The following is a 25,907-nucleotide window of genomic DNA, read 5'->3' as shown; positions in this document are numbered from 1 at the left end:
TCCGACTGCTGGGCTTGTGCGAGGAGTCCTGGGAACAAGGCGGATCTGTCTCCGGATTTGTGTTTGCCATCTCTTTCCATCCCCAAGAGCATCCTGCCGGCAGAGCTGGCTCTGGCAGCACCACAGACCCCGTTCTCCCAGATCTGTGTTCGGCAAAAGGCAAGATGAGCATCCCCATGTCTCCCGTTTCCCCCAGCCACCCTGGCATGGTTGGAGCTCCCAGCCCTGCTGCTCCTGAAGGGGAGCTGGGACTCGGCTCCCTGCTGCATCTCCCAGCTTTCTGCAGGGAAGCTGCGGGTCTCCCAGGGCCACAGGCCAGAGTCCAGCAAGCTTGGGAGAAGCCAGGACAACCCGCACCAAGCATTAGGATGTGTCTCCTGAACACAGCCCTGGATGTTTCTTCAGAACAGAACGATACCAAGTACCAGGGTGATACCAAGCAAGTACCAAGCAGTCTTGCCAGGGACCGTGGTCACGGGGCATGCCCAGGGGTCAAACACCCTGTGCACAAGCCACCTGCACCAGCAAACAGCACACGGTCATGCAGACACTGCTGCAACCTCACTGGAAAGGCAGCATGAACTCCAGGCTGCTGAGCTGGTAAGCAGCAGCATTCCCTCCTGCGAGGGCCACCAGCCCCAACACTGCCCAGACAGACAGGAGGGGACCCCTGCATCGGCCAGGGCACCCCAGGGAGCAGCACCACATTGTTCCCAGGGAGCAGAACAGCATCAGGCTCCCTTCTGCAGCTACCACCATTTGCTTTGACATGCTCTGAGGTCTCGAAAAGCAGCAGGGTTCCCCCATTCCTAGGAAAGAAAGAAAAAACTGCTTGTGCTCTGCTTCCCTTCGGCTCCTTTGTCCATTATTCAGCAGTTACCCCAGGAAGAAATCCCTTATTAGGGATGAGATTTCAGGCTCAAATGGTCTTTGATTAAAGCAGGAGAGGAAAGCCACCGTAGCTGTCAAACAAACCCATGTACCCCCATGGTCTCCCTGGAATGGCAGCTAAACCTCTTCAGCACTTTTTTATAGATAGGAGAAAACATACTCTTATAAGAAACCAGTTTTAATTGCATAGAAAACCTCCTTTTGAGGAAGAGAAAAAAAGGACATACTCAACTCACCTCAGTGCACGAGGTCCCTGTGTAGGACCTGCTGCTCCTCCTCTGGAAAACCATGAGGCTGGACACAGGAAGGTAGCCCAGAGAAGGATCCTGGAGCACAGGCTGTCACTGCTGCTTTTTCACAGCTGCAAATTAGGATTTCAAGTAACAAAGCCAGTTCCTCAAGATCGGTAAAAAGCCCCGGTGATGCCACAAAATGTAATCCACAAGAGAAACAGGTATCGGTGGGTCTCCTGGCAGCTTCTTTCCCAGTTGCAGGTGACAGAAGGGAGCAGGAGAATCCACAGCAACCCAAAGGGATGGAGATGTAGAAGAGCCCAGAGGCGAATCCTGTTCACCCAGGACTATTTGCTCGATAGAAGGTGAGAAGTTCCAAGCCTTCCATTCCAGCACCAGTTTGTTTCTTCCCACTTCTAGGTACGAAGAAGGGTAGCTGGATATTGTGGCAGGCTGCTTCCATGCCCTTCCGTAAGGAAACGCCACCAAAACCTGCAGGGAGACAAGTGTCAGGACCAGGGAATATCAGGCACCAACTGCAGAGCAGTGCAGGTTGCACCTGCGCTGCAGATCCACCAGCTGCAGGAGCAGCAGGGCATCCCGACACATCCCAACTGGGATCAACAGGGCACTCCCAGGTTGAAAAAGCCATCGAAAAGCCAGGACGAGCAGAGCTGGAGAAGCGCAGAGCAGGATTTCCCTTGCTGCTGCTGTGCACGGCTGCAGGCCACGGAGGTGGCCGTGTCCCCGAGGAGGGCGCGGGATCAGCGCGATGCTGCTTAGGCTGGGATGCTGCTTAGGCTGGGATGCTGCTTAGGCTGGGATGCTGCTTAGGCTGGGATGCTGCTTAGGCAGCCTCCCCCGGCTGCTCAGCCCCATCGCTGATGCAGGAGCCGCTCAGGCACCCACAGAAGGGGACCCCAATTGCTCAGCACGTCTCCTGGGGTGCATGCACCAAAGCAGCAGGCGCAGCAGCGATGACCGCAGCACAGTCCCGACAACTCAGTGCAGCAATGGGACCATGGGCTCCAAGCACGACATCTGCTATATCCCTTACCTTGGGGACCAGGACAGAGCCAGCATCTTCCTCCCAGCTCCGCTCTTCAAGAGCCAGCACAGAAGTCCCTGTAGGGCCACCAAAGCCAGCAGCTCTGCGCAGAGCGGTGGCCACGCAGGGTGGCAAACACTTGTCCGGGGGCACCTTGCTTTACAGCTCGTCTGCCCAGTCCACACTTGCCCACAAAGCAGCGTGTGTGCTTGCACACACAGTTTTATTAGAGATACAGCAGCGCGCACTAGCCGGCTTCGTTAGGGCGCTGCTGCTCTCCAGCACAAAGTCCGTATTTGTTTCCCTGCAGGGGTGGAAATAAAGGGGGTTTTGTATTTTCTTCCTCTTCTCTTTGCAGGCTGGAGTGAGTTTATTTGACACTCCAGCACTCTTTGTGAGCCGAGTGCCCGCGGATAAATGCTACCCTTAGGAGCGACTTGGCGTGAGACAGAGGGACCCTCTTCAGAGGAGAATGGGGGCTTGTTGAGCCGGGGCGGAGAGGGGGCCGCCGAAGAGCCGCATAGAAGGGTCTCTGTCCTGGGCGCACAATAGGGCGAATTCTTCAAGATACCGGCAGCTGAAAGGAAGGAAGGAACTTTCCTCCCTTTAGAAAGGATTTTCGGGAACAATTGAAGAAGCTATAAAAAGGGAATCTGTATTTCCCATACGGTCCGCAGGGCTGGGAAGCCCTCGTGCCCACCCTCCCCCTCGATTCCCGCTGCTCTGCGGGGAGATCGGACACAGTTTGCGGGAAGGGGTAGGTGAGCAGCAGCTCGCGCCGAGTCGGTCCTGCAGACACAGAGCAAGTCCCACCCGGACCCCAAAGAGCCACCAAAAGTGCCAGGTCAGAGTCACCTGCTGCAGCTCCAGATGCCCCTGGCCCAACAGGGACATGACCCCCATCCAAACTGCATCCCAGCAGGATGCTCGTGTCCACATATCAACCACAGCCCACACACCAACATCTTCCCACCCAATCAAGCGTCACAGCTCACCTGGGCTCCCCCATTCCCTGCTCCACACCCAGGCTGCTGAGGAAATGCTGGAAGCAACACACAAAATAAATAGCAGAGCTCTAGGCAGCAGTAAGGAAGGCCACCAAGCAGTAAGGAAGGCCACCAAAGCTGCCTCCTCCCCTGCCAGGCAAGGGGACCTGCTCTCCACTGCCCAGAGCCTTTCGCTCAGGGGCTTGCAGGGCATTCCTGCCTTGGGAGCCTGGGGAGCCTCCCGAGATTTTCATTTCTCAAGACTTTAATTCCCAGAGTTGACCTCAAAATTCACTGCCAAGATGAACATTTGGTCCCACGGCTACTGGAGCTGTCAGAGCGATCTCGAGGTCTCCAAGAGTTATCACTTGTCCCAAGCCTGGGCAAGGGGCACAGTCCCAGCCACGCTGCCAGCCCAAGCACATGAGCCCTTGGCTCTGAGCTCTTATACACAGAAATATCTGAAACGCAGAGATGAGCAAGAGGCCACAGGTCAGGAATTTGGAGCCTCCCGCGATGCTGTCTGCATCCTCTCAGCTGGTTCCAAACACAGGCAGTCCACAGCAGCACCTCAAAGCCGAAAAGCACTGAAGCTTTCACATAGCAGCATCCTGGGCCATACAAAATCCTTTTGGCTCCAAGAAATGCTAGTCACATTCTTGAGCAGGAGCTGCATCAGAGGTGCAGGGCTGTCTGGGACTGAACCTCAGGACAGAGTCACTGCCATTCACCTCCTCCTTCAGGAGCCCAGACACTCCTGCTGCAGAGAGCTCGGGCAGAAGGGGCCAGGACAAAAAAACAGAGCAAAGCTTCAGAGAACACCTGACTAGATAACATTTAAAACCCATTCTAGGCTTCGTTTCTGCAGGAAAAGCTGCACAACCGCCCAGCAATCCCATTTATTTAAAGGCTTAGGTTTTAGCCCTCAAAAAACATCTGTGGTTTGGCAGAAGGAAAAAGCCAATTGAAGGAAAAAAGAAAAAAAAAAAGGAAAGCCACACACACAACACGTTACCTTCTCTGGGCAAGGGCAGCACAATCCCAGGGCCGAGGTCTTCATAGCTCAGTGGCATGCACAGAACAAGACACTTGTACTGGGACTGGAGGCCAAGACCAGCCTCCCTATCCACAGCCACTGCAGCCCAGGTTCCTGCAGGAAAGCACTGCCTGGGATGGAGACGCTGCCCGGGAGGAAGGCAGGAGGAAGAGGAAGGCACATGGCAGGTCTGAGGTGGGACACAGCATCGAACGCGGCATCTGCTCCGGGGACTAAGGAGGCAACACCCCATAAACCCTAATCCTGTGTTAAGAGCTCTCATCAGAAAGGAACGGTATTTATTATGGAGTTATAGGAGGTCATAAAAGTGTTTTCATGCAGTGTTTACACTAACATAGGGGACTTTATGCTAGTATTTGGCCCTTCTCTTTTTTAATACATCTTTCTGATGAAATAAGCCATTCTGAACAAGGCTGCCCTTTGTAATGCAGCTATAACTTTCTGGCTGGCCTTGGGAACTGGCAAAACATTGTGCTTTTCTAGCCCTCCCTTTTGTTGCTTTTCTTCTCTGTTTAAAGTTCAAAGAGCCAAGTTCCCCCCAGGAAGGGGCACCACATTTCTGGCATCATCCCCACCCTGTCACCCCCAACATTTCACCTCCAAAAATGCAGGAACCCCCAGATACAAAACCCAGAGCCCAAATTCCCTGCTGCCCCGAGTGGAGCGAACTGCTGTTAAACACCCCCAGCAATGAGACGCGATGCTCTCTGGAAATAGGTTTCCAAGGGAGGATGAGGAGGAAGGCAGAGCAGAGCCAGGACTCATAAGAAGGGCTGTCCCACGCTGGGGCCAGGCTCACCAGCCCTCGCACCCTCTGTGTTTGCTGGGGCTCCCTCCAGTCCTGAGGGCAGCAAGTTCTCAGCAAGGATCCGCTTTGGAGGCTTCTCGCCTCCCAGGAGAGCACAGCTGGGTTGAGGCTGCTCCTCGGACAATTCTTCATGCTCTCCTCCCCAAGCGACCACATGGGATCTCACCCCTTTTCCAGCACAGGCAGGTGAACCCACCTTCCCCAGGCCACAGGGACAGGCCCAGCACGAGTCCTGCCCGAGGAACAGCCCACGCTGGGCAGCGTGAACCTGGTGGAATCACTCAGATCCAGGATTAACACCTGGGGACAGCTCAGGCTGCCTCTCCCAGCCCCATTTTGCAGGTGGGGGTGGAGCAGCTTCCCCCTCACACCCACAGCCCCAACGTGCAGCACCTGAGCCCTGGCAGTGGCCACAGCAGCCAGTTCAGCTCCTGTCCCCTGCACAAGGGCCATGTCCCCTGCACAAGGAGCGTGTCAGGCTTCTCTTCCCATGCACGATGCGCGGGAAGCACCTTCTCATCGCACCTCTGTCCTCAGAAAGCTTCACGCTTCCCCGTTTCGGGGCACTGCAGAGCCCGTGGCAGCGCTCGTCTTGCTGCCATCCCAGGCAGCACAGCCCTGCTTTGCTAGAGACGCCCGTGCATGGAAAGCACCACCAGAAAGAGCAACTTTATTTACCCTGAGCTTGGGCAGCCCGTGAAGCTGTTGCCATCCACCCCTGGGTTTACAGGGAGGTAGGGAAGCAGATGTCCCGCACGCAGCATGCCTGACAGCAGGAAGGAGCGAGGGAAGAGGCATCCTCGTGTCCCCGCTCCTGCCACTGCGGTGTCTGCTGCGAAACCCCGGGCGAGCAGAGACCCGGCGGCTTCCCAAGGCTGAGTCACTGCCCTCGGCCGCTTCCACCCCGCCAGCTGCCTCCGTGATTATAAAAAGATGTCTCAATTAGCCGCAGAGCCAAGCGGCTTCTGCAGCCTCAGAACTGCTCAGAGGAAGCAGACGCCGAGCCAGCAGAGACAGCGCTAACAATGTCCGGGCAATAAAAGCTCTTCTTGTTTATATCAAAGTAACCTCAAACATCCCTTTCCCAAACAGGCAGCCCCTGCTTGTCACGCTGCTCAGCGGGACAGCACTGTCCTCAACGTGCTGGGTCCCCAGCAGCAAACAGCACTAATTTTCCTGGGTGTTATTGGTTGCAGGTCTAGACTGGTGTGGTCTTTTTGTTGCAGTAAGCAAAACCAGGGGATCCATGAAGGGATTCATTCATGTTTCTCCAGGATTCACACAAAAGTGCTCTTGTGCATCACAGGTACCTTGCACCACCGCCCCCAGCAAAGTGTCCCCATCCTGGGCTCCTGCCAGATGGCACCAAATGCTGGGGGACCCCGGGCCACCCCCAGCAGTGTGTGGTGGTGGGGGGGAAGAGCCCAGTGAGGCTGCCTGGCCCCCCCAGCCTTCCTGTCCCCCCCGGCCGGGCACCTGTCCCCAGCGCACTGCACATGCAGAGTCCTCCCCAAGCACGGGAGGGGCAGCGAGGAGTCCCCAAAAGCAGAGAGAAAAACAGCACCCGCACGTGCGTGGGGAGGAGGGAGCCCTCCGGGCCGGCCGGGAAGCGGGGCCGGGGGGCGCCGGGCAGCCGCCCCCCGCTCCACAAGGTCGCCCGGAGCCACCCGGGGCATCCCCGGGGCCGCCGGGCACGGAGCGCAGCGGGGAACAAAGGCCGGGGCCCGCAGACCATCCCCGAACCCCTCGGGACCCCCCGAGACGCGACGGCGCTGCCGGGCCCCCCTCCCGATCCCCCCACGCCGGGCGAGCAGGGCACCTACCTGCGGCCGGGCTCCGAGCTGCCTCCCCGCCGGCTCCGGCACCTTCCTCCTCCTCCTCCTCCTCCCGCTTCGGGGACCGGCCTGCACGGAGGCCCCAGCGCGGGGAGGGAAGAAAGGAGGAAAAAAAAAAAAGTAGGGAAGAAAAAGGAAAACCGCCGAGCCCGCCGGCCCCAAGCGCCGCAGCCGCGAGCGAAGATGCTCCGAGTGCGGCGGCCGGGCCATTCCCCGCCTTATATAGCCCGGGGCCGGGCCGCGCGCCGCGGCTCCACGGGACTTGTAGTTCCTCCCCCGGCGGCCCGGAGCCGCCTCCCGCCGGGGGGCAGCGGCGGCCGGGGGGGCCGCTCCGAGCCCCGGCCCCGCCGCTCCGAGCCCCGGCCCCGCCGCATCGGGCGGGTTTGGCCCCCCCCGGGCTCGCGGTTCCGCAGGGGGAGCCCCAAGCGCTTGCGGGGTCCCCAGAGTCACCTCCTTTCCAGCAGCAGCGCTCGCGGAACCGAGCCGGCACCAAAGGGGTCGCGTGTAGAATTCAGCCCGGGAACCACTGGGTCAATGAGTAACCACCCCAAATCCTTTCCCCAAGAACCATTACTTCAATTGTCGCTCGTATTAGTTGTTGTTTAGTTTAATTATTGTCCCAATTATTAATTTTAATTAATTATTAACCCATCCATGGAATGAAGGAGCAATTAATGATACCGTCGACTCACAGCCCCCTTCCTGCGAGCCGCACAAGCCAGTGGGGTGCCATGCACCCACGAGCCCCGCAGCGTTGCGCACGTCGCAGTGCTGCCCCATGGGCCGCACACTTGATCCTGACTCAATCCTAGCTTTTGCAGGAAGAAGAGAAGTGCTCTGGGATGATCCAGCCGGGCTCTGCTCCGGTTGGGAATCTCCTGCCCGCCCGAGCCATGCCCATCTTGGAGGGTGCAGAATGGGGGGAGCTGCCCAAGGGAAATGGCCAAAGATTCCTGGGACAAGCAAGAAAAGGGAGCTGGTGGGGAGAAAAAGAGAGAGGGAAAAAAACCCCAAACCCTCCTGGCCTGTTTTCAGGGCCCGAAGCCGGAGTGGAAATGCTTCCCTCCCCTTAATTGCTCCAAGACCGGATGAATTTCGTAAAGAAACCGCAGCTGAATCGTGGCGCAGCTCACGGTGCTGGGCTCGGGCTGGCTGCTCTTGAAGGAGGTAAAAGGTCGGCGCTTATGGTATATTAAGAAGCAAAAGGCAAAAAATACCAGCAACCCATGGTGGAGCGCAGCGGCGGAGGAGGAGGAGGAGGAGGAGGCGGGGGTGCTGCTTCGTGCCCGCCTGCCGTAAATTCAAACCTGTTTGGCGAGCGCCGGCGCGCGCGGAGCAGCCGAGCTGGGAGCGGGCAGGGAAGCCCCGGCCCGGCTGCACCACGGTCTCCATGTCCCCACGTCCCGGTGGCAGCTCCCAGACGCAACGCTGGGCTCCAGGTGGCCCTGCCTGAGCAGGGGCAGGGGCAGGGGCCAGATCATGGCCCTGCAGCCTCCACCCCGCCGAGATCCCCCCAAACCTGGCGGGGGCTGTAAGGAGCTAGAGCGAGCTGGACATGGAGCAGGGAACGACCCGCACTGCCTGTTTAGAAGGCGCTGGGTTTTTTCCAGAGAAAAGTGCCAGGTCCATAAGGGGGTGAGTAGTTTGTCTCCCTTTCCTGCTGCCGGAAGCACCGCAGCTCTGCCTGACTCATCCATGGTTTTGGCCCAGGCCTTTCCTGCCCGCTCGGGCCCTCCTGCTGCTCCACAGGCTTTCCAGGTCCTGCGTGACTGTCCGTGTGCGACGCACCGGGACACGGATGAGGTGTCCCTGCTCCGCATGGAGATCCAAGGCTGCATCCAAGGACTGGAATGGGGATGTGAGACAGTCACTCACGGGAGAGCTGGGCTCTGAGTCAGGGGATGATCCCAGGCTTGGCTTTGCAAGAACATGACGTGACTACAACAAGTTTTCCTAGATGCCGAGCAGCCTAAAGGCTTGCGGGGAGCATGAGAGGCTCTGCCCCTAAAGCAGAACAAAGTGCACCCCGAGCCGGTGATAAGGATACCCCACAAGAGCCCAGATCCATAGGGATGTCAACCAGATGTCCCCAAGTTATGGAAAGTCAGTGGTTTCCCAACAGACTTGCTTGGAGCAGCTCAAACATGGTCTGCACTGCAAGGGCAGGACTTGGGGACCGGGATGGGACAGAAACGACAAGGGGCTGCTGGACACGAGTCAAAACCACCCCAACCTCCTGCTGGTTTCTTCACTCAAAGCAGTGAGCGGTGAGACCAGAGCGGAGAAAATGCAGGAGAAAGGGATGGGGAAAGGGCGAGCGGGGAAACGGGTTCCCGCAGGACGGCAGTTCTCAGGGTCTGGCCAGCCCTGTTACCTCCGAAAGGCCTCTGACCTCCAAATACCCTCCCCAAGCTGGTTAAATATATATAAATATATTGAAATAAGGAAACAAAAAGCTTTTCATTTCCCTCGCAGAGAGTGCCAAGTGTCTGCAAGGGCCAATAAAGAACTGCAGCTCCGGGGAACAGGGAGCTGCGTTGCAGGTAAAACAAAAACAACCTGAATCTTTGCCCCAAACTTGAACTTGAAAACCCAAAGTTTAAAAACAAAAAAGTAAAAAAGAGAGGTTTTGTAAAAGCAGAGGAAAAATGTGGTTTTCAGGTTTTTATTCCTTTCTGGAGGGCAGCCTGGACCACAGCAGAGCGCGGCGCTCCTGGGAAAGCTCCCGCTCCGGAGCGCGGGATGCACCGGGTGCCGCTCCGGAGGCTCGGGGACACCGGGGACGTTCGTTGGTCACCTGTTCACACAGTGAGGAAGCCGGAGAGGTTTAGGCGCCGTTCCCAAGGTCACGGAGCGAAGCCGGGCCCCGGCGTCCCGGCTGCTGCTGGCACCGTGTCCTTGCATCCCCACCTGGCACGAGGCACCGCCGCAGCCTCCGGCACAGCCAGCACGGAGCTAAACCCCCCAAACGCCTCCCCGCGACGCCGCAGCCCAGGGCAGAGCTGGAATCAGGGACCACAACACCCAAATCCCGTCTCCCCGGGGAGCGGGGCGAAGCCGCCGGCCGCCCCGGCCTCCCTGAGCTGCCCTCTTTGTGCCCAAGTTACTTAAAAAGACCTTCAAAGCCAGAGCGCTTTTAAAAAGTGCGTGCGCACCCTGTTCTGGAGATAAATTCATTACTCGGGCTTGAAAAGGTGACTCATCCCACGTCTATTATAACGCGGGATAAAAACACACACGCAGGGCGCTTTCCAAGGAGCCCAGTGATTTAGTGTCTCTTTCTTTCTCTCCCCACACTTTCTGCCTCCTGCACAAGGATCTATTGAGAAGCTGCAGAACAAACGTTCCCTTATGCAGCTCCAAAAAAGTCTCCGTGGGTTTGTGTGCGGCAGCTGCCGCCGAGCACGCTATGGTTACTCATTAACCGGCCGGGAAGGAGGAGAGAACTTAATAGACCCTAACGCAGAAGCAAAAAAAATAATAAAATAAAATAAAGCGCGTGCCCTAGAAAAATAAAGCGGAGAAAACAGGTGGCAGCAGGAGCAGCGACCGCGGAGGGTCCTGCCCGCCCCGGGCGAGCGGCTGCCCCCGCCAAGGGCACAATGACACGGAGAGCAAACGTTTGGGGACAAAAGAGCAAGATTATTAAAGGGAGAGAGAAGAAAGGGGCAGGACAGAGAGGCACTTGTGCTCGGCGCTGCTTGCAGTGCCCCGTGTTGGGGGGATCGCTGCCCAAGGGCTCCGCTCCCCTGCCCGCTTTGCATGAGAATGACGGGACAGTCGGACGGACAGACAGGACGGACGGGCACTTTCCAAGGGGGCAATGATTCCGGCGGCGTCTCAGCTGCCAGGGGAGCCGGTCGCGATGGCACATCCCGCATCCCGAGCGCCGCATCCGCAGCGGGAACGCTGCCAGCGGGCTCCGCGCTCCGGCGCCCGAGCGGGATGCGCCCGGAGCAGCCGCAGCCGCTGGTGCCGACCTGCCGATGCCACCGGATCTGCACGGAGAGGCACAATTGCAGTGGCAATAAAACGCTGGATATAGCGCAAACAGTGGCACTAAATGAGCCCTTGGTGCCCTCGGGAGCCGGGTGTGCGGAGCACGGCCAGCGCCAGCTCCCTCTTTCCTATTTGCCCAGCGCTCGCTCCCGAGATAAGCGGGGCAAATGAGCGCAATTATCTCCCTGTATTTTGTCATGTGATTTGGGGAAACAATTAAGAGATTGCGTGGAAAGGATGGGGCGGGGGTGGCCGGGAGCCAGGCGCCCGCTGTCCTCAAGGCCCGTAGGACTTGGCTGATCAAAGTTCCCAAAGGGGACCAAGGCGCTGGGTGACTCCTGCCCTCCTTCCCAGGGCCAAGGAAACCCTTGGATGAATCCCCCGGCCTTTCCAATGGGCATCTTCTCTTAGCTCATCCCTCCACACCAGAGCCCAGCCCTGGCCAAGCAGCTTCTGCTCCCACACGGAGCAGCCTGGCCCGGCAAGCACCGCCTGGGCAGGACACCCCAATTCCCGGCCGGAATCTGCCCTGTGCAGGGCCGGGATCAGCCGGGAGGAGGCGGCTGGTTCCCCCCGGCACAGCCGGTGCTCCGGTGGAACAGGTACCTCGTGGTTCCCTTTCTGTGGAAAGCTGCACATCTGGAGGCAGCGGCACAAGGCGCCCTTTGTGCGGCCGGCGAATTATCGGCCATAAACCAGCACTTGTTCCCCAGCGCCCCGCGGAAGGGGGAGGGAAGGAAAGGGAGGGCGAGCAGCCACCCCCACCCATGGAGGAGCTTCCTCGGAGTCCTCGCTGGGTTTTCCAGGCTGCTCCGGGTGAGCGGGCGCCCGCTTCCCGCGCGCTTCCCGCCCCTCCGCTCCCGCTGCGTCCCGCGCTCGCCCGGACACGTCGTGATCCCCCCGGAGGGGAGGTCGGCTCTGCCGCTGGGTCTCCTGGCACCAGCACAAATGGTCTGCAAGGGACCCAGGAGACCCAGCAGCAGGTTGGGGCACGCCGGGACAGGCCGGATCCATGGAGCTGTCCGTGATGGAGCCATCCACGATGGAGCCGTCCCGCTGCAAGGAGCCGCACGTGGCTGCTGCCTCCCAGCCCATCACCGCGGCCCCAGGGCTTCAGAGCCGGGCACCTGGGCCTCTTCCTTCTAAACAACTTCATTTATTTAATGCTTAATTCATTTAATGGCTCAGGAGGCCATCCCATGTGCAGAGCCACGCCGGGCACCGCAGCTTGCGGGTTATCGCAGCAGCAGCAGGTGAGGTTATATGAAAATAAATCTCCAGGTGCCGTTTCCCATCCTCTGGAGCTCCCTGACAGTGCACTGACATAGCCCAGAAATCCCAACTAAGGGCATCCTGAGAGCCTAAAGAGCTTCCCTCTCCCCCAGCAAGGCTGCCCACAGCAAAGCCCTCAAGCACAAGCTGGGACACACGGATGGAGCCGCATTCCTGCTCCACGATGTTCCCTTTCCCATTGGACCAACCCTCCAGAACCCGAGGGGCAGCCCTGGGGCTACTTCATTCCATTTTGACTTTTCACATGTTGCATATAGCAAAAACGCAGGGAAATCGCCCCGTGGCAGATCTCAGGCTGGGACATCTGTGCCTAGCGTCACCTCCTCTCCTTTCGCCAGCTGAAATGCTGAATTTTTTATGGTATATTTTTTTTTAAGCCCTGTCTTTTCAAGGCTTGGTGAGCACACATGCCTGGGTACCCATTGCTCCAGAGTGCCCTCGGATGCTTCAAAATGCAGCTCAACTGCCAGGACCAGGCAAAGGGCAGCCAGATCCCAGCTGCAAATGCATGGAGCCTATTGGAAAAGGGGAAAGGAAGGAAAAGGGGACTGGAGCCAGAATTTCTGGTGCCTGCAAAGCAGCTTTCTCTGGAGCAGAGAGAAGGCAGCGGGATGGAGCGGGAAGCTCCGGGTGAGGAGCCGGGGCCGCGCGTGTGCGCGGGAGCCTCCACTTTAATTGCAGCCGGGCTGCCAAGTACAACAAAACGTGCACAAAGGACAGGAGCCGTTTTTGTTTGAAGGTCGGGATTGTTCCCTTCCCCAGGGGAGCGCGGGCGGCGAAACCCGCTCCTTTACAAGCAATGACTCAGGTGCCGCGCTCTGCCCTGGGCACGCCGCTTGCAAGCCCGAGTAATTTCTGCGCCGGGTTTGGTTTCACGGCTTGGGCCCTAATAATGGGATTATTGTTCGCTTGCGTGCAAAGAGCTCGCTCGGGGTTTTCGCTCCCGCCCGCGCCCAGGGGAGCCGCCGCCTCCGCCGGCGCCCCGCGCGCCCGGCCTTCCCGCGCCCCGCGGAGCCCCGGAGCAGCCCGGAGCAGCCCGGGCCGGGCGGGCACAGCCGCCGGCGCCGAGGAGCAGGGTGCAGGGCACGTCCCAATGCCGGAGCTTTTCCCGGTGGGAATATCAGGCAGAAGGCCTGTGGGCTGCAGAGCGCCAGTACTGCTGCTGCCCTCACCTCGCTGTGCCCTGCAGGAATGGCAGCGACGTTGGGAACAGCACCGACATCGGAGCACAACGACAAGACTTGCTGGAGCAGAGGTGGATGTCCCAGGAGCAGAGGGTCGATGCTTTCCCTTTGCACCATTGCGCTTGAGAGCGGAGAACAGCATGCATGTCCTGCAGGAAAACCCAGTGCCTTTGGGTTTGGGCGGCTTCGGATGTCGCTGTCACCGCTTGCACTAGACACGAGTTGTCACCAGCTCAGGAGACAAAGTGGACCCTCTCCAAGGCCTCCTCCAGCTCTTGGATAGTGGGAAGGATCAACTGGACTGAATCCAAGCAAAAGCAAAGGGCCAGGACGTCTCCCTGCTGTGGGACACGTTGCTGCCAGGTCCCCAGATTGTCCCCACTGTCCTAGGTGCATCACGCCTGCACCTTGCAACCTCCCTGACTGGGCCCAGTGTCCCCACTGTGGGGCTGCGCACGGGTCGGGGACCCTCATGCCCTCAGCTAAGCACTCCATCACTCTCCTTCATTAATGCAGCTTGGAAAACCCAAAAGCATATGTAAAAAAGCAAAAAGCAGCCCACAAACCCACCAGAGGTTTGGGGTTATTTCTGAACTCAACAGCAAGAGTGCACGCACGCTATTTAGAAAAGCCCTTTTCCCTTACTTTGGGCTTTTGAAGTTTTGGATGCATTAAGTTTTTCTCCAGCAAACGCAAAAGTCATTTCTGTTCAAAGCTAAAACTCGACAACCTGCTTTTGCACGTTTGGTACTGAAAAAGCACCAGTCGGGGAGAATTCACATGTGTGGAGAGCACAGCTTGGCACTGGCTCTTCTTCCCAGCCGCTCCCTCTTGCTGGGAAGCCCAGGGAAGGAAGCGCTGGGCCGGGAGCCTCTCCGGCCGCATCCCGGTGCCGCCGGCCGCGTCCTTGGGCTCGGCCCGGGTGCTCCTGGGCGCGAGGGAAGCGGGGGGCACCGCGAGCCCAGCCCCTCCGCCCGGGCACCTTGGCTGCACGTTTGCCCGTGTCGGGAGCTCCGCTTGCACCAACAGCCACTGCTCCCCATGTAATCGGAGGGCTCTCAATCGCAGCGAGCAGTGCATGCACGACCCCGTTCCCCTCCAGGGTGCCAACAGAAAAGGAGGATTTTCACACGTGTTTTCTGCATCACCCTCCTGCCCTTCCTGCTCGTTTCCTACAGGTCCAAGGTACATCATTATCTCAGCTGGCTACATCGAAGTGGGATTAAATGCAGTATGCGATATTGTCTCCCAGCAATCTGATGACAAGGTTGCCTTTAAATGCATAACGTGTTCTTCTGTACCAACTCACACCACACGCCAGAAGTCAAACAAGCAAACGTTGCACAGGAGCCAGCCCAGCCGCAGACACCCCCGGGGCCCCAACTTTCACGCAAAGGTTTTGGGCCACCAACAGCATCCCCAGCGCCGGGCAGGGCTCACCTAGGGGCACAAAGAGCTTTTGTTCTCCATGGCCACAGCCGTTCCCAGGCCGTAGCCTCCGGGGAGGCAGCGAGGCCGGCCTCACCTGCCGTTTCTGGAGTCCCAATGCCCAGTGCTTTTCCTGCTGGATGTTCCCAGTCCCGCACGGAGTCACGCGCTGCAAGGGGCTGCGATGGGATGCATGTCTTCATGGCACAGCGGTCAGGGCAAGTCCTTCTGCAATGCAGCTGGTGATCCAAGCAGCTCTGTTCCCATCCCTGTGCTTCCCAGGGAAGTGGGCATCGGATGCCCGAGACCTCCCAGAGCAAGAGGACATGTTGTCCCCTTGCTCCATCCCTGCCTTCGGGGACTGCAGCGTGCCGCGTTGCTGCAGCACCTGCTACAGCTGCAGCAGAAGCAAAACCAACATGTGCGGGTGCATGCAGGTGCATGCAGTGCATGCAGACACCACTGCATGCAGTTCATGCAGACACCACTGCATGCAGGCGCATGCACACACCACTGCATGCAGGCGCATGCACACACCACTGCATGCAGGCGCATGCAGGTGCAGGCACACACCATTGCATTGCATGCGGGTGCACAGCAGACACACATGAACCCTCAAGCTGGTGCAGGGAGAATCGCAGGCTGCTCTTTTCCTGGAGAACTTGCCAAGGTGGTTTCTTCTGAGTCATAAAGCATTTACCTGGGTCAGGAGCTGGAGCTGGCTGCTTTGCTGCAGGAATTCCAGCGAGGGCTACAACACACGCGCCATGTGCCGGTGGAGGTCGGGCACAGCTGCATTTCTTTGTCTTCCTTTTATTTTCTTTTTTTAAACAAAACAGGCTGCTTTTCCAGTTGAGATGCAGGACCTTCATCAAGCCAAGAGCAATTAAGCTGGAGAAAGGCAGGGGAACGGAGAGGGGAGAAGGAAAGGCATGGAGCCACCGCATCCGAACCAAGCAGTACGAACTCCGAATTGCCCATTTATTGAAACTGATCACAGTTAAAAGGTCAAATCCATTGGCAAACAGCACTTCTGTGTCATCCAGATTGATGTACAGATGAAACACAAAGGAAATTCCACCAAAAAAAATACCCAGACAAAACCCCACAGCGTTAATCAAGCTCAGCCATCCTGCTCCCTTGGGCTGCCTTCCTGCAACCTCTCTCATAGTGGAGAGCTGAGATGTTTATCATCTAAAGCTGTTTATCATCTGAAACTGTTTATCATCTGAAGCTGTTTATCATCTAAAGATGTTTATCATCTCCAGACACGCAGCCCCAGGTCCCCAGCACCAACCTGCTGCAGCCAGGGCTCCCGAGGGACGCAGCAAGCTGGACAACATCCAGTTCCTGGCTCTTCCTCCTAGGGAGGCTCCTTTGCCCCTGGATCGTCACTGGATCAAGCAGCACCCTCAGTCACGAGGGACATGTATTTCCCACCGTTGCTCATCCCTGGAAGGTGGCAGCGGTGTCACCAGGACCGGCACAGACCTCTGCATGGCACCGGGCGGCTGGGAGCCAAGCAGGGCTCATCCCGGAGCCTGGCACGGCTGGAGGCCACGGACACTCCACAAGGTGGGTGAAGGGGCATAGCACGTGTTTCTGGCTCCTTAGGCTGGCTAATTAACTCCCCCTGATAAAGTACTTCACCCTGATGCTGCCAAGGTCCCATTTGGGCCCTTTGTCAAGTCTAATTCAACCCGAGCTCTTCAAAGGCCATCGCAGAGACCACGGGCTAACAGGTCAACCTCGTTTGCACTGCACGCAGCTCTTCAGCAAAGCAGAGGGCTAGTGCCTGTTTAAAACAGCAGCCGTAACCCAGCCGTTGCTGAGGAACACTAGAAACACTGCTGCAAACAGGAGTGCTCCTCTCTCCTGCTTCCCTTAAGGCAGAAAACCCCAAGGTATCGGACACTGCACTGCAGCAAAGCTCCCCTTGAGCAATAGTTTCAAATAAAAAGAAAAAGACATTTCCCTCTTGCAGGCATACTAAGAAAATTCATTTTTTCATCCACTTGGACAATTTGCTTCTGTCACAACAACTAGCACCCTAAAATATTCCCAAGGAGCAGCAGGATATATTAGACCTGCTACTCCACAAAGCGCTGCCTATGTTACCTTTGGGGTAATCCTTCCACCTGCCTTCAAAACCAGGAGTGGACATTGAGACTCTTCAAGGACTTGGCTCCATTCAACCACCTTGGCACTTAACCACAGAGCAGCGCAAACACTCGACAGTGGATTTCTAATCTTCTGCAAAACAAAGATGATCGAAACCAAGAGCAACCTGGCTCAGAGAAACAGCCCGGGAGCCGAAGGGAAAGCAAACTGGACCCTGCAGCCCCGTCAACACGTCTCACCAACAACCCTGCCGAGAGAAAAAGGAAATCTGGTGGCAAAAGGAAACCAGGACCTGCCAGAAGACGCCCATATTTGTGCTTTGAAAACCTTCCACATTATGTTATGGGGGAAAGATATATAAAATTATAGGTAATCAACACCAAATCAGATCAAAAAATATATACAAAGTCTAAAGTATGTCCAGTTCCACGTGCCGCCACACAAATTGCTCTGAAGTCTTCTCCTGGGGAGCAGTGACCTGCTGTTACCCGAGGCCAACGTCCAGGGACATCATCACCACGAAGCCCAAAATTGATGTCCAGGAAGCCAGCTTCCCATTGCCACTGCAAGGAGAAAAGGGCAGGCCGTGAGCTCCTGGGAGCTGGGATGTCCTCCTTTTATTTCCCCGGGTATTTAAGGGTATCCAGCGGTGGTCCCCGGGGTTTCTCACCTGGTTTGTGCCTCGGGGATGATATCATCCATGACCACGTAGACCATGGCGCCAGCAGCAAAGCCCAAGGCGTAGGGGAGAAGAGGCTCTGCCACCACCACGGCGAAGGCACCGAAGATGCCGGCTAAGGGCTCCACCATGCCGCTCAGCTGCCCGAACCTGCGGGGACACGAGGCTCTGGGAACCCTGCACGGGGGCTGCAAGGTCCTCCAAGAGCTCAAAGAGGCTGGGGAAAAGCAGGATCGCATCCTGGCATCCCTCAAATCCCTCAATGAGGCTGGGGAAAAGCAGGATTGCATCCTGGCATCCCTCAAATCCCTCAAAGAGGCTGTGTCGCGGAGGGATGCCAGGACACGATCCTGCTTTTCCCATGAGTTTTCCTCCCTTCTGGATCCACTGCAACAAGCCGAGCTCTCCAGACCATGGCAATTGCCCACCCAGCAGCAGCATTCCCGATGCACGGGCCCATGGGGAGCTCTGCTTACCAGAAGGCTTTCCAGGTGGAAAATCCAGCGCCGCGCAGCGGGAGGCTCACGGCGAGTCCCTCGGGGAAGTTCTGGATGCCAATCCCGATGGCTAAGTTCCTACCCAAATAAATAAATGACAAATATTAAATTTCACATAAACATATAAAAAAAAGAAATGCATTAGGTGGAAAGGACAGGTAAGGATGGGCTGCTGGGGAGCTGGAAGAAGGAAGATGTTATTAAAGATAAGTCTTTTTAATGTAAGTGCATCTCGCCCTGGGGACTAATTGTTCTAATATTTAACATGTGCAGAGCAGGTTTCGCCTTCAAAGAGCTCGAGCTCATTTAATCAGCGTGAGCTGCAGCCTGGGAGCAACAGATGGAAAGAGGAGAGACTTGTCTGGGGCCCGGGGAGGTGTTTCGAGCACAGCGAGGACGTCGGTCCCTCGTGCATCCCGGTATCCTCGGCGGAAGGCTGCCCAAAGCTGCCCTGCAAAGTCAGGGATTTGGCTGCCAGGAGCTCCCTTTGCTGCTCGAAACACTTGTTTCCTATTAGTAAAATAAGACTGGTGAGAAAAAGCTCCCCGGCTTGTTTAAACTGCTGCCGCGGTTTGCAGAGCAGGGCAGGGAAGGGGGGGCGGCCACGGGTTTCCCGGCCCGGGACAGGCTGCTACAATCAAAAACATTATTCAAGGCAAAGAGAGGGAGAGCGGAGGGGGGAACATCCCCTCTGGAAAACACTGGAGCCGCTGTCTGTGCGCGGGGCTCTTTCCTCCTTCCCTCGCCTCCGCACAAAGCAGCTATTACTGGCCCCGACCACAACAAATTGAGGGGGTGGGAGCAGGCGGCGTGAATGGAGGGGTCTGTGCCGAGAGCGGCCACCCGGCACCGGGATTGGGACCGGGATCCCACACGCTGACCCCGTGTGGGATACGGCGCTCCGAAGAGCATCGCGCCGAGCGCGGCTCTCCCGCATCCTCAGTGCCAGGAAGGACCATCTGGCCCTTTTGCACAGCTGGAGGTGCCCACGTCACCTCGTGGCCTCCCCGCGGGTCCCTCCACCTCTCCTGCTTCCCAGAGCACGTGGCCCGGCTGCTCCGGACACCCCGCGTTCCTTGGATGCTTCCTCCCACCCTGGGTGCTCCCGGGACATTGGCACCTGCAGAGCATTGCCCACGGGCCTGGGAATGATGCACCCGGAGCGGCTGCGCTCCCGGTGCCGCAGCCGCCCACCCGCGTGCCCCTCGCACCTCGGGCCGCCCGCGCGCACCGGGCTCGCATAAAGCCGCATTGTGCGCGCGGGAAACAAAGGGCTCCTTATTGCGGAAATAGGTGGGGATTCCTGGAAGGCTTCCCCCTCCTGCAAAGGAACGTGCTGCAAACGCCACGCCGGAGGCACCACGGTAGGAAACGGGGCACACGGAGCCGACGACGGGAGGACGAGTTAACACAACAGAGGGAGAGCGGCTCTGGATCTATGGGTGCAGGTGTCCTTGCAAGGGCCAAGGGGTCCACGTGCATTGGGAATTTTGCCTTTCCCAGCTCCCTGCCTCAGCATCCCCCTTGGCAAAGCGGGGAGGATAACAGGGATTTCCACCCATCAAACGTGCTCACCAGCGGGCAGCACATCCCGGCTGGGCTGAGCTCTGCAGGGCACGGGCAGCTCCCAGCTCCGTGTGCCATCCCCTGCCGCGGCGCGGCACCACGCTGCGAGACGCCGAGCGCGCTCGCACGGCAAACTTGGCATCTCCGCAGATTTGCAAGGTCAAGGCACAGAAAGCCTTCTATAAGCCTAAACCCTTGTTTTCAAGGGCCTATTCTTTTACAGCCTGATTATGAAAGCAGGCTACATATTCTTAACAAGCCCCTTTTCAGCGCGGCTTTCAGCTCCCCGCCGTGTATAATGTGCATGTGTATTCTTGCATGGCAGGCCCTTACATACTGTTTTGATTGTTATCGGCCCGCCATGAAAGGGCCGATTGTTTGGGGTTGCCCAGATTACACGAGGGCTGCGCGGCGCGGGCGCGCGCGCCGTTTGATCCGCGCGCAGGTGGAAGCGGCCGCCGAGCGCCGCGGCCCCGGGCGCCCCCCGCACGGCCCTACCTGCCGGGGGGCTCACGCGAGGCCAGGAGTGCACCGATGCCCGGGGTGCTTGCAGCGGGAGCGAGCGCCCCGAGACACCCGGCGGGTGCATTTCTACGTGCCCCCATGTTAAACTTCGCTAGTTTGCAAATTTTGCGAAAGTTTGCAAAAACAGGCAGGAGGATTTTACTCCCCCTGTTTGTTCTTTCTGTTAACACAGTATCTCCCATCTCCAACCATCAGAATTACTAAAAGCCCAGTGGATACAAGCTCCCCATTGAGAGCAGCCGGTGCCTGGGGCTGCAGAGCCAGGCAGGACCCCAGCACTGTGACCCCTGTATCCGAACGGCACCTGCGGGATCGGCGCCCAGGGCAGGAATACCTTGGATAATGCAGCCGGAGGATCCGGTAGACAGGGCCCAGCTTCTCCGCTCTGCACATGGACAGATGGGGCCTGGGAACTTCCCAGGGCTGCTCCTCACAAGCCGCCTTCTTACCCCTTCTTGCCCCTTCCCTCCCTCTTAAAATACAGGTATTTCGGCTCATAAATAGCTCACCACGTGCTCTAGGACACATCTGCTTGCCTGGCCTTTTGCCAGGGTTAAATATACCCCGCTCTGGACTTGTGCGCAGTAAAGATTTACAATTTTAGGAAATTTCACCCTTAATTTATCCCAAAGGCCCCAAATCGAAGCTCAGCGTCATGAAACCCGCGCCCTGCCCTGCCCGCTGCAAGCAGGACGTGCCCTGGGGCCACGGAGCAGAGGCGCCTCGCTCCCACGGAACAAACCCACCCTTTGCACCCACCGGGCTCTGCCCATCCTCACCGCTGCAGCTTAACTGGCAGAGGAGAGGCCGACGAGGAGGTGGGAATTGCCCAGGGAGAGCTCGGGCAGCCCAGGGAAGGGTGAGGGGATGCCAAGCTCCTCCGCACAGGCCCAAAAGCTGCCGGGAGGGAGACACGGGCACCACGGTACCACGGGAGCATCCCTGCACGCCACGCAAGCCAAGGCCGTGGGGCTGAACTGGGTTTTCCCGGGAATTTCAAAGGGTCTGCAAGCACAGAGCTCCTCGTCCCCGCTCTGCCCGGTACGTTCCCATTATTTCTGTGCACGATCCCGCCGGGACACACAGCTTGGGGACAGACTTTAGGGAGTCACAGAGCCGCTCCACACAGCGCGGGGCTGCCCATCGACCACTCAAACCCGTATTTTGACTCCAGGCTACGTATTACTACAGCAACACTCACCAATGGAACACAATTTAACAACGCGGCTGCACTGATCTTGGGTAGCGCTAGAGCTGCAGGGAGATACGAAACCTTATAAAGGTGACTAAAATCTATATGTTGTTAAATTAAGCACACACACAAGCTGGGTGGTCTAAAAGCAGCCAGATTATGGCCACCTATACAAATCCCCAATAACAGCCGCCAATTAGCGCTTATAGTCTGGAACAAAAACGCGACACCTCTCCCCCTCATGAGAAGCTTTAAATCACAAGCACATTTCACAAATGAGATCGATTGATATGTCCTGGAAATCCAAGGTCGAGTAAAAAATTGGGGAGAAATTACAATTTTTTTTTTTTTAAATGCCAGTTTTTTTCCTGCCTTCTCCGGGCAGTGCCAGGAGCTCCTGAGCATCCTCAGGGCTCACACGAGTGGTTCTGCACCCGAGCGGCTGCAGGGACATCTCATCGCCTGTCCGTGCGTCCATTCATCTATCCATTCATCTGTCCATCCGTCCATCCCACCAACTGCACATTTCAAAGCCGGGCCCCAACCTGTTTCCAGCAGCTCCAGAGGATTCCTCTGTAGGAAAGCAGACCCTGAGCAAGGGAAGCGAGGAAGGACACGTTTGGCCAACACCGCCTCTATGCCCCTTCCCTGTTTGGGGATGCAAGCAGGGCGGAGGGAAGCGCAGCCCAGCTATCCATACTCTCTATAGGCTGTGTTCACTCTCCTCCAGCCGTTTGGGATAACGCTGGGCTGGAGCCGAGGTCTGGGTTGTGCAGAACCACGGGAAGGGCGGACGGGGGGACGCGCTGAGCGAGCGGGGACGGCCGCCGAGCTCACCCCAACCCTGGCTGCATCACCAGGAGCGTCACCTCGGCGCTCTGTGGGCCTTGCAGCCCGTTCCTCTGGGGCCACCTTCAGACACCAGCCGGATCGGGACCTTTAAAAGCAAAATTAAAAGCAACCAAATGGCTTCTCCTCTTTCCTCTCGCGCGACACCTCAGCTGAAAGGTGCTGGGTGAGCAGGGAAGGCCGGGGCAGCCCCATCGCACAGCCCTGAAACTGGAACCAAACAATTTACTAACAGATGTAGCTATAAAAGGCCCCATTATCACTTCGTGCCAGTAACAATGTCCTCATTGAAACCACTTCCCCTGCACAGAGTTTATTTTTAAACCGTGGTGCTAAAGAGAGGAACAGGCCACTGGGGCTGCAAAGACTAAATCTTTTGTTCAAAGTGAGCCTTGTTTGGCATTATCTTGATAAGATAAACCAGGATAATGGCTTTTTCTTTCTCTGCTTTTCTTTGCCCTCTCTCTTTCATTTCAAAGGGAGCAGGAACTGAACCGGAGCACTCTGTAGATCAAAGCTGGGGAGCAGGAGATGTGCGATTCCAGCGGCTAAGGGGACGGGAGGGGGTTCGCCGGGCCTGGGAGAGCAGTGCAGGCTGCAAGGACGGCCGCTTGTGCATGGCACGGCCTGGGTGCTGCCGGCAGCTCTGCCAGCGCCTGCGGCTCCGGGAGCTCCCGCGTTCCCGGCAGGTCTGCAATCCACGTGCCCGGCACCACCGGAGACGCTGCGGTGACCGGGGGCTTCTAACCGCCTCCTTCCCGACAGCACAGGGATGCGCAGCCAAAGGCAAACCGGAGCTTCGGGATCAAATCCCGCGCAGCCTGCACGGCAGGGACTGCGCGGCTCCTTGGGCACCGCAGAGCTGCTCTGCCAACAGTCAATTACTCATGGCGAGAAGGAATCTTTGGAGGGTGAGTCGAGGCTGTCCGAGGTGATCCACAAGCCCTCCAGGCAGGCAGAGCTTATGCAAAGGAAGATGACTCAAAACGAGTGTATAAATACCTGGAAGGCAGAAACAAAAGGGATCAAGGAGGCTCCTTGGAAGAGCAGGGCTGACAGAAATGGGCACAGGAGTCTCCAGCACGGAGCAGAGCTGCGGAGCAGGGGAGCAGAGCTCCGTGTCTCACTCCGTATTGCATCTGCACCCGCAGGGACCAGCACGGAGGGAAGCAAGTGAGCATGGCTCGGAGATCCCACGGAGCCAGATGTGCCTTGGGGTGCCAGCAGTCCTTCCTAAGGACCACAAACCAGCCCGAACCCGCTTGGTCTAGACAGCCAGGTGAAAGAGAAGGCAGGAGTGGGAGAGAAGGGCTGGGGAGGCTGTTTACACAGACTGGAGATGTGAATGCAAACACCAAGCGATGGATTTGCAGCCAGCGGCCCAGTTCCCAGCTACACCTGGCAGGGTTTGAGCTGTTAACTTGGGAGGTCTCTTCCTGTCATGCATGGCAATAAATAAATAAATCCCAATGCAGGATGCATCCAACATGGCCAGTCTGGCACAGCTTCCATTCATCAAAGGTGAAACTCTTAATGCTGGACAGCAAGTAAGAAAGGAGATGGCATGGTCCAGCAATCCTTGGTCGGGCCACACGCTCAAGGCCACTTTGTGAGATGTCACCTACTCTGCAAATCAAGGGTTGCAAGGAAGTTCAAGCAGCCTCTGCTGAGATTTCAAATAGAAACTGGGAAGTCTGATCCAAAATCACAAAAACTCCCGTGAAATGCGCCGAGAGCAGCACTCAGAGGGAGAAACACTGCATAATACATTGCTGCATGTATTTGTAAACAGATCTCCTGTGGGGAATGCATTTTCAAGCTTGCCTTGTCTTGCTTTCCAGACAGACTTCAATTTCTAGTCATCCTGCTTCCTTTTCCTAATCACCAAGTAGTATAATATGTTTACCAAAATACAATTATATGTAGGACGAAGCGAGAACTACAAGGATTTCGCAGGGAGATTTGCACATATGTTTAGCAGCTCTGCTGCTTCACCAGAGGATCTGTCCCTGTGAAGTCAGATGAGCGTTTTCCAGCGAGAACGCCCGCACGCCGGCGGAGCGCAGAGGAAAGCTCTTCCCAAGCACCCGGCTCGTGGCAGCTGGCACCGGGATCTGTTCTTCTGCATAAATTGTGCGTTTGCTCTTAAATGCCAACCTGCATGTTCACACATGGCGTTTGGGACACGTGAACCCACACGAGGTTCCTGCTGAAGAGACACTTGTGCTTTCGGCTGCCCCGCAAGCAGCACCAGGGCTCTTGGGCTCCCAAATACCTGAGAAAGGACGGGGTGCTGCTCCTGCCCTTCCAGCGCTGTGACATCTCCCAGCCAGCGCCATTCCACAAAAATCCCTGCAGGAACCTCCTGAGCTCTTAGCTTAACGGCAAACATACACCTTGGGGGCAGCTTAATTAAAAGGCACCTAATCGCCACCTCCCAACAGCCCTGCTTTGCAACCAGGGGCACCGTGAGGCTTTCGGTGATGCATGAGAAGGGAGCAGGGAGCCAGGAGCTCCCGGGCATCTCCCTATGCGGATCAACCTCTTCTCTCCCAGGCCGAGACACCCAGCGCGGGAGGCACAGGCTGCCCCGTGAAATAATATTTTCCCAGCCGTAGTCCAAGTCTGCTCGTCAATTCGGAGCCTCTTTTCTGCCTGTTTTCCCAAAGCCGGGCAGGAAACAACCCGTGGGCACAAGGGCCCCGATGAATGGGGACATTGTGCTGTGGCGCAGGAGCCGCCGTCCTCGGGGCAACGCGGGTGCTCGGAGCACCCGGGGCTGTGCTGCGGAGCCCGCGATGCTCCCGGACAGACACAATCCCCTGCAGAGGATGCAATGGAAACATAAAGGCTATTGAGCACCCCCGTGCTGCTGAAATTCATGCAAGGAATCGGGCACTGCCGGATTTGGGGGATTTCAATCCTAAAACAGAGCCTTGCCCCAAAGCTACCTTGGTGCATATGTCATTTTTCATCCAAATTACTCGCATCAGCAGAACCCTGCGATGACCAGGTGGCCAGGCCACACATGGCTTAACAAAATATTTCGATGTATTTGTTAAGCTTTTACTCCTTTATAGACACCATCTGCTCAAAGCAATCAACACATTTAACTTTACATCGCTTTTACCCATTTTAACAAGCTTTTGCAACGATCTCTGGAGCAGAAAGAGCAGCCTCTTTCTTTTCAGCTTTCCTAAGGAAAGCTTTTTGGCTTTCCTTTTAGCCATCAGAGCTAAGGATCTGATAGAGGGAAAGCCACGTTCAGAATCTAGGGAGTTTTCTGCAGCTTAGAGGGAAGGAGCGCAGAGCTACAGGGATGGGGATGGGAGCGTCACTGTTACCACCTAGTGTCGGCCGGGAGCGAGGCAGCGGGACGGGGAGCGAGAGTGCAAAATAACCCCCAAAATAACCTGCAAAACAACCCGCAAAATAACCCAGCCCAGCCCTGAGCTGCCCCCATATGGCACGAGAAATAAAACATCCCTAAACAAGGAGCCGTGACTGGGGGGAGCATCCAGTGCAAGGCAGCGGCAGCGGGAAGAGCGAGACGCGCAGGAACGGCGGCCGCACGCCCGGGGGCAGCAGAGAAACGCGGAGCGCGGGCAGGGGCTGCGCTGTGCCAGGACGATGATGCTCCTGCTGCCGGGATGATGCTCCTGCCGACGGGACGATCCTCCCAGAACCAGGATGCTCCCAGGACAGGGATGTTCCTC

The 25,907-nt window shown here is 57.3% G+C and overlaps 1 protein-coding gene across 1 annotated transcript in view; it reads right to left on the bottom strand.

The window, feature by feature from the left end:
• Positions 1–16,848: 16,848 nt before the first annotated feature.
• The window catches only part of SLC39A11 (solute carrier family 39 member 11), a 51,649-nt gene continuing 42,590 nt past the window's right edge, over positions 16,849–25,907 (bottom strand). Inside the window, exons 7-9 of the mRNA XM_026036926.1 lie at positions 18,039–18,137; positions 17,554–17,712; positions 16,849–17,446 (exon numbers count right to left, since the gene is read on the bottom strand). Coding sequence (XP_025892711.1) covers positions 17,368–17,446; positions 17,554–17,712; positions 18,039–18,137 — 337 coding nt within the window. The 3' untranslated portion in view covers positions 16,849–17,367. The remainder of the gene's footprint in view (positions 17,447–17,553; positions 17,713–18,038; positions 18,138–25,907) is intronic.

Source organism: Nothoprocta perdicaria, unplaced genomic scaffold (assembly GCF_003342845.1).
Source record: "Nothoprocta perdicaria isolate Ctin4 unplaced genomic scaffold, notPer1 scaffold_187, whole genome shotgun sequence".
In the NCBI taxonomy this organism is placed as follows: domain Eukaryota; kingdom Metazoa; phylum Chordata; class Aves; order Tinamiformes; family Tinamidae; genus Nothoprocta; species Nothoprocta perdicaria.
Note: the sequence above shows the minus strand (reverse complement) of the source record. Positions and strands in the feature narration are given on the sequence as shown.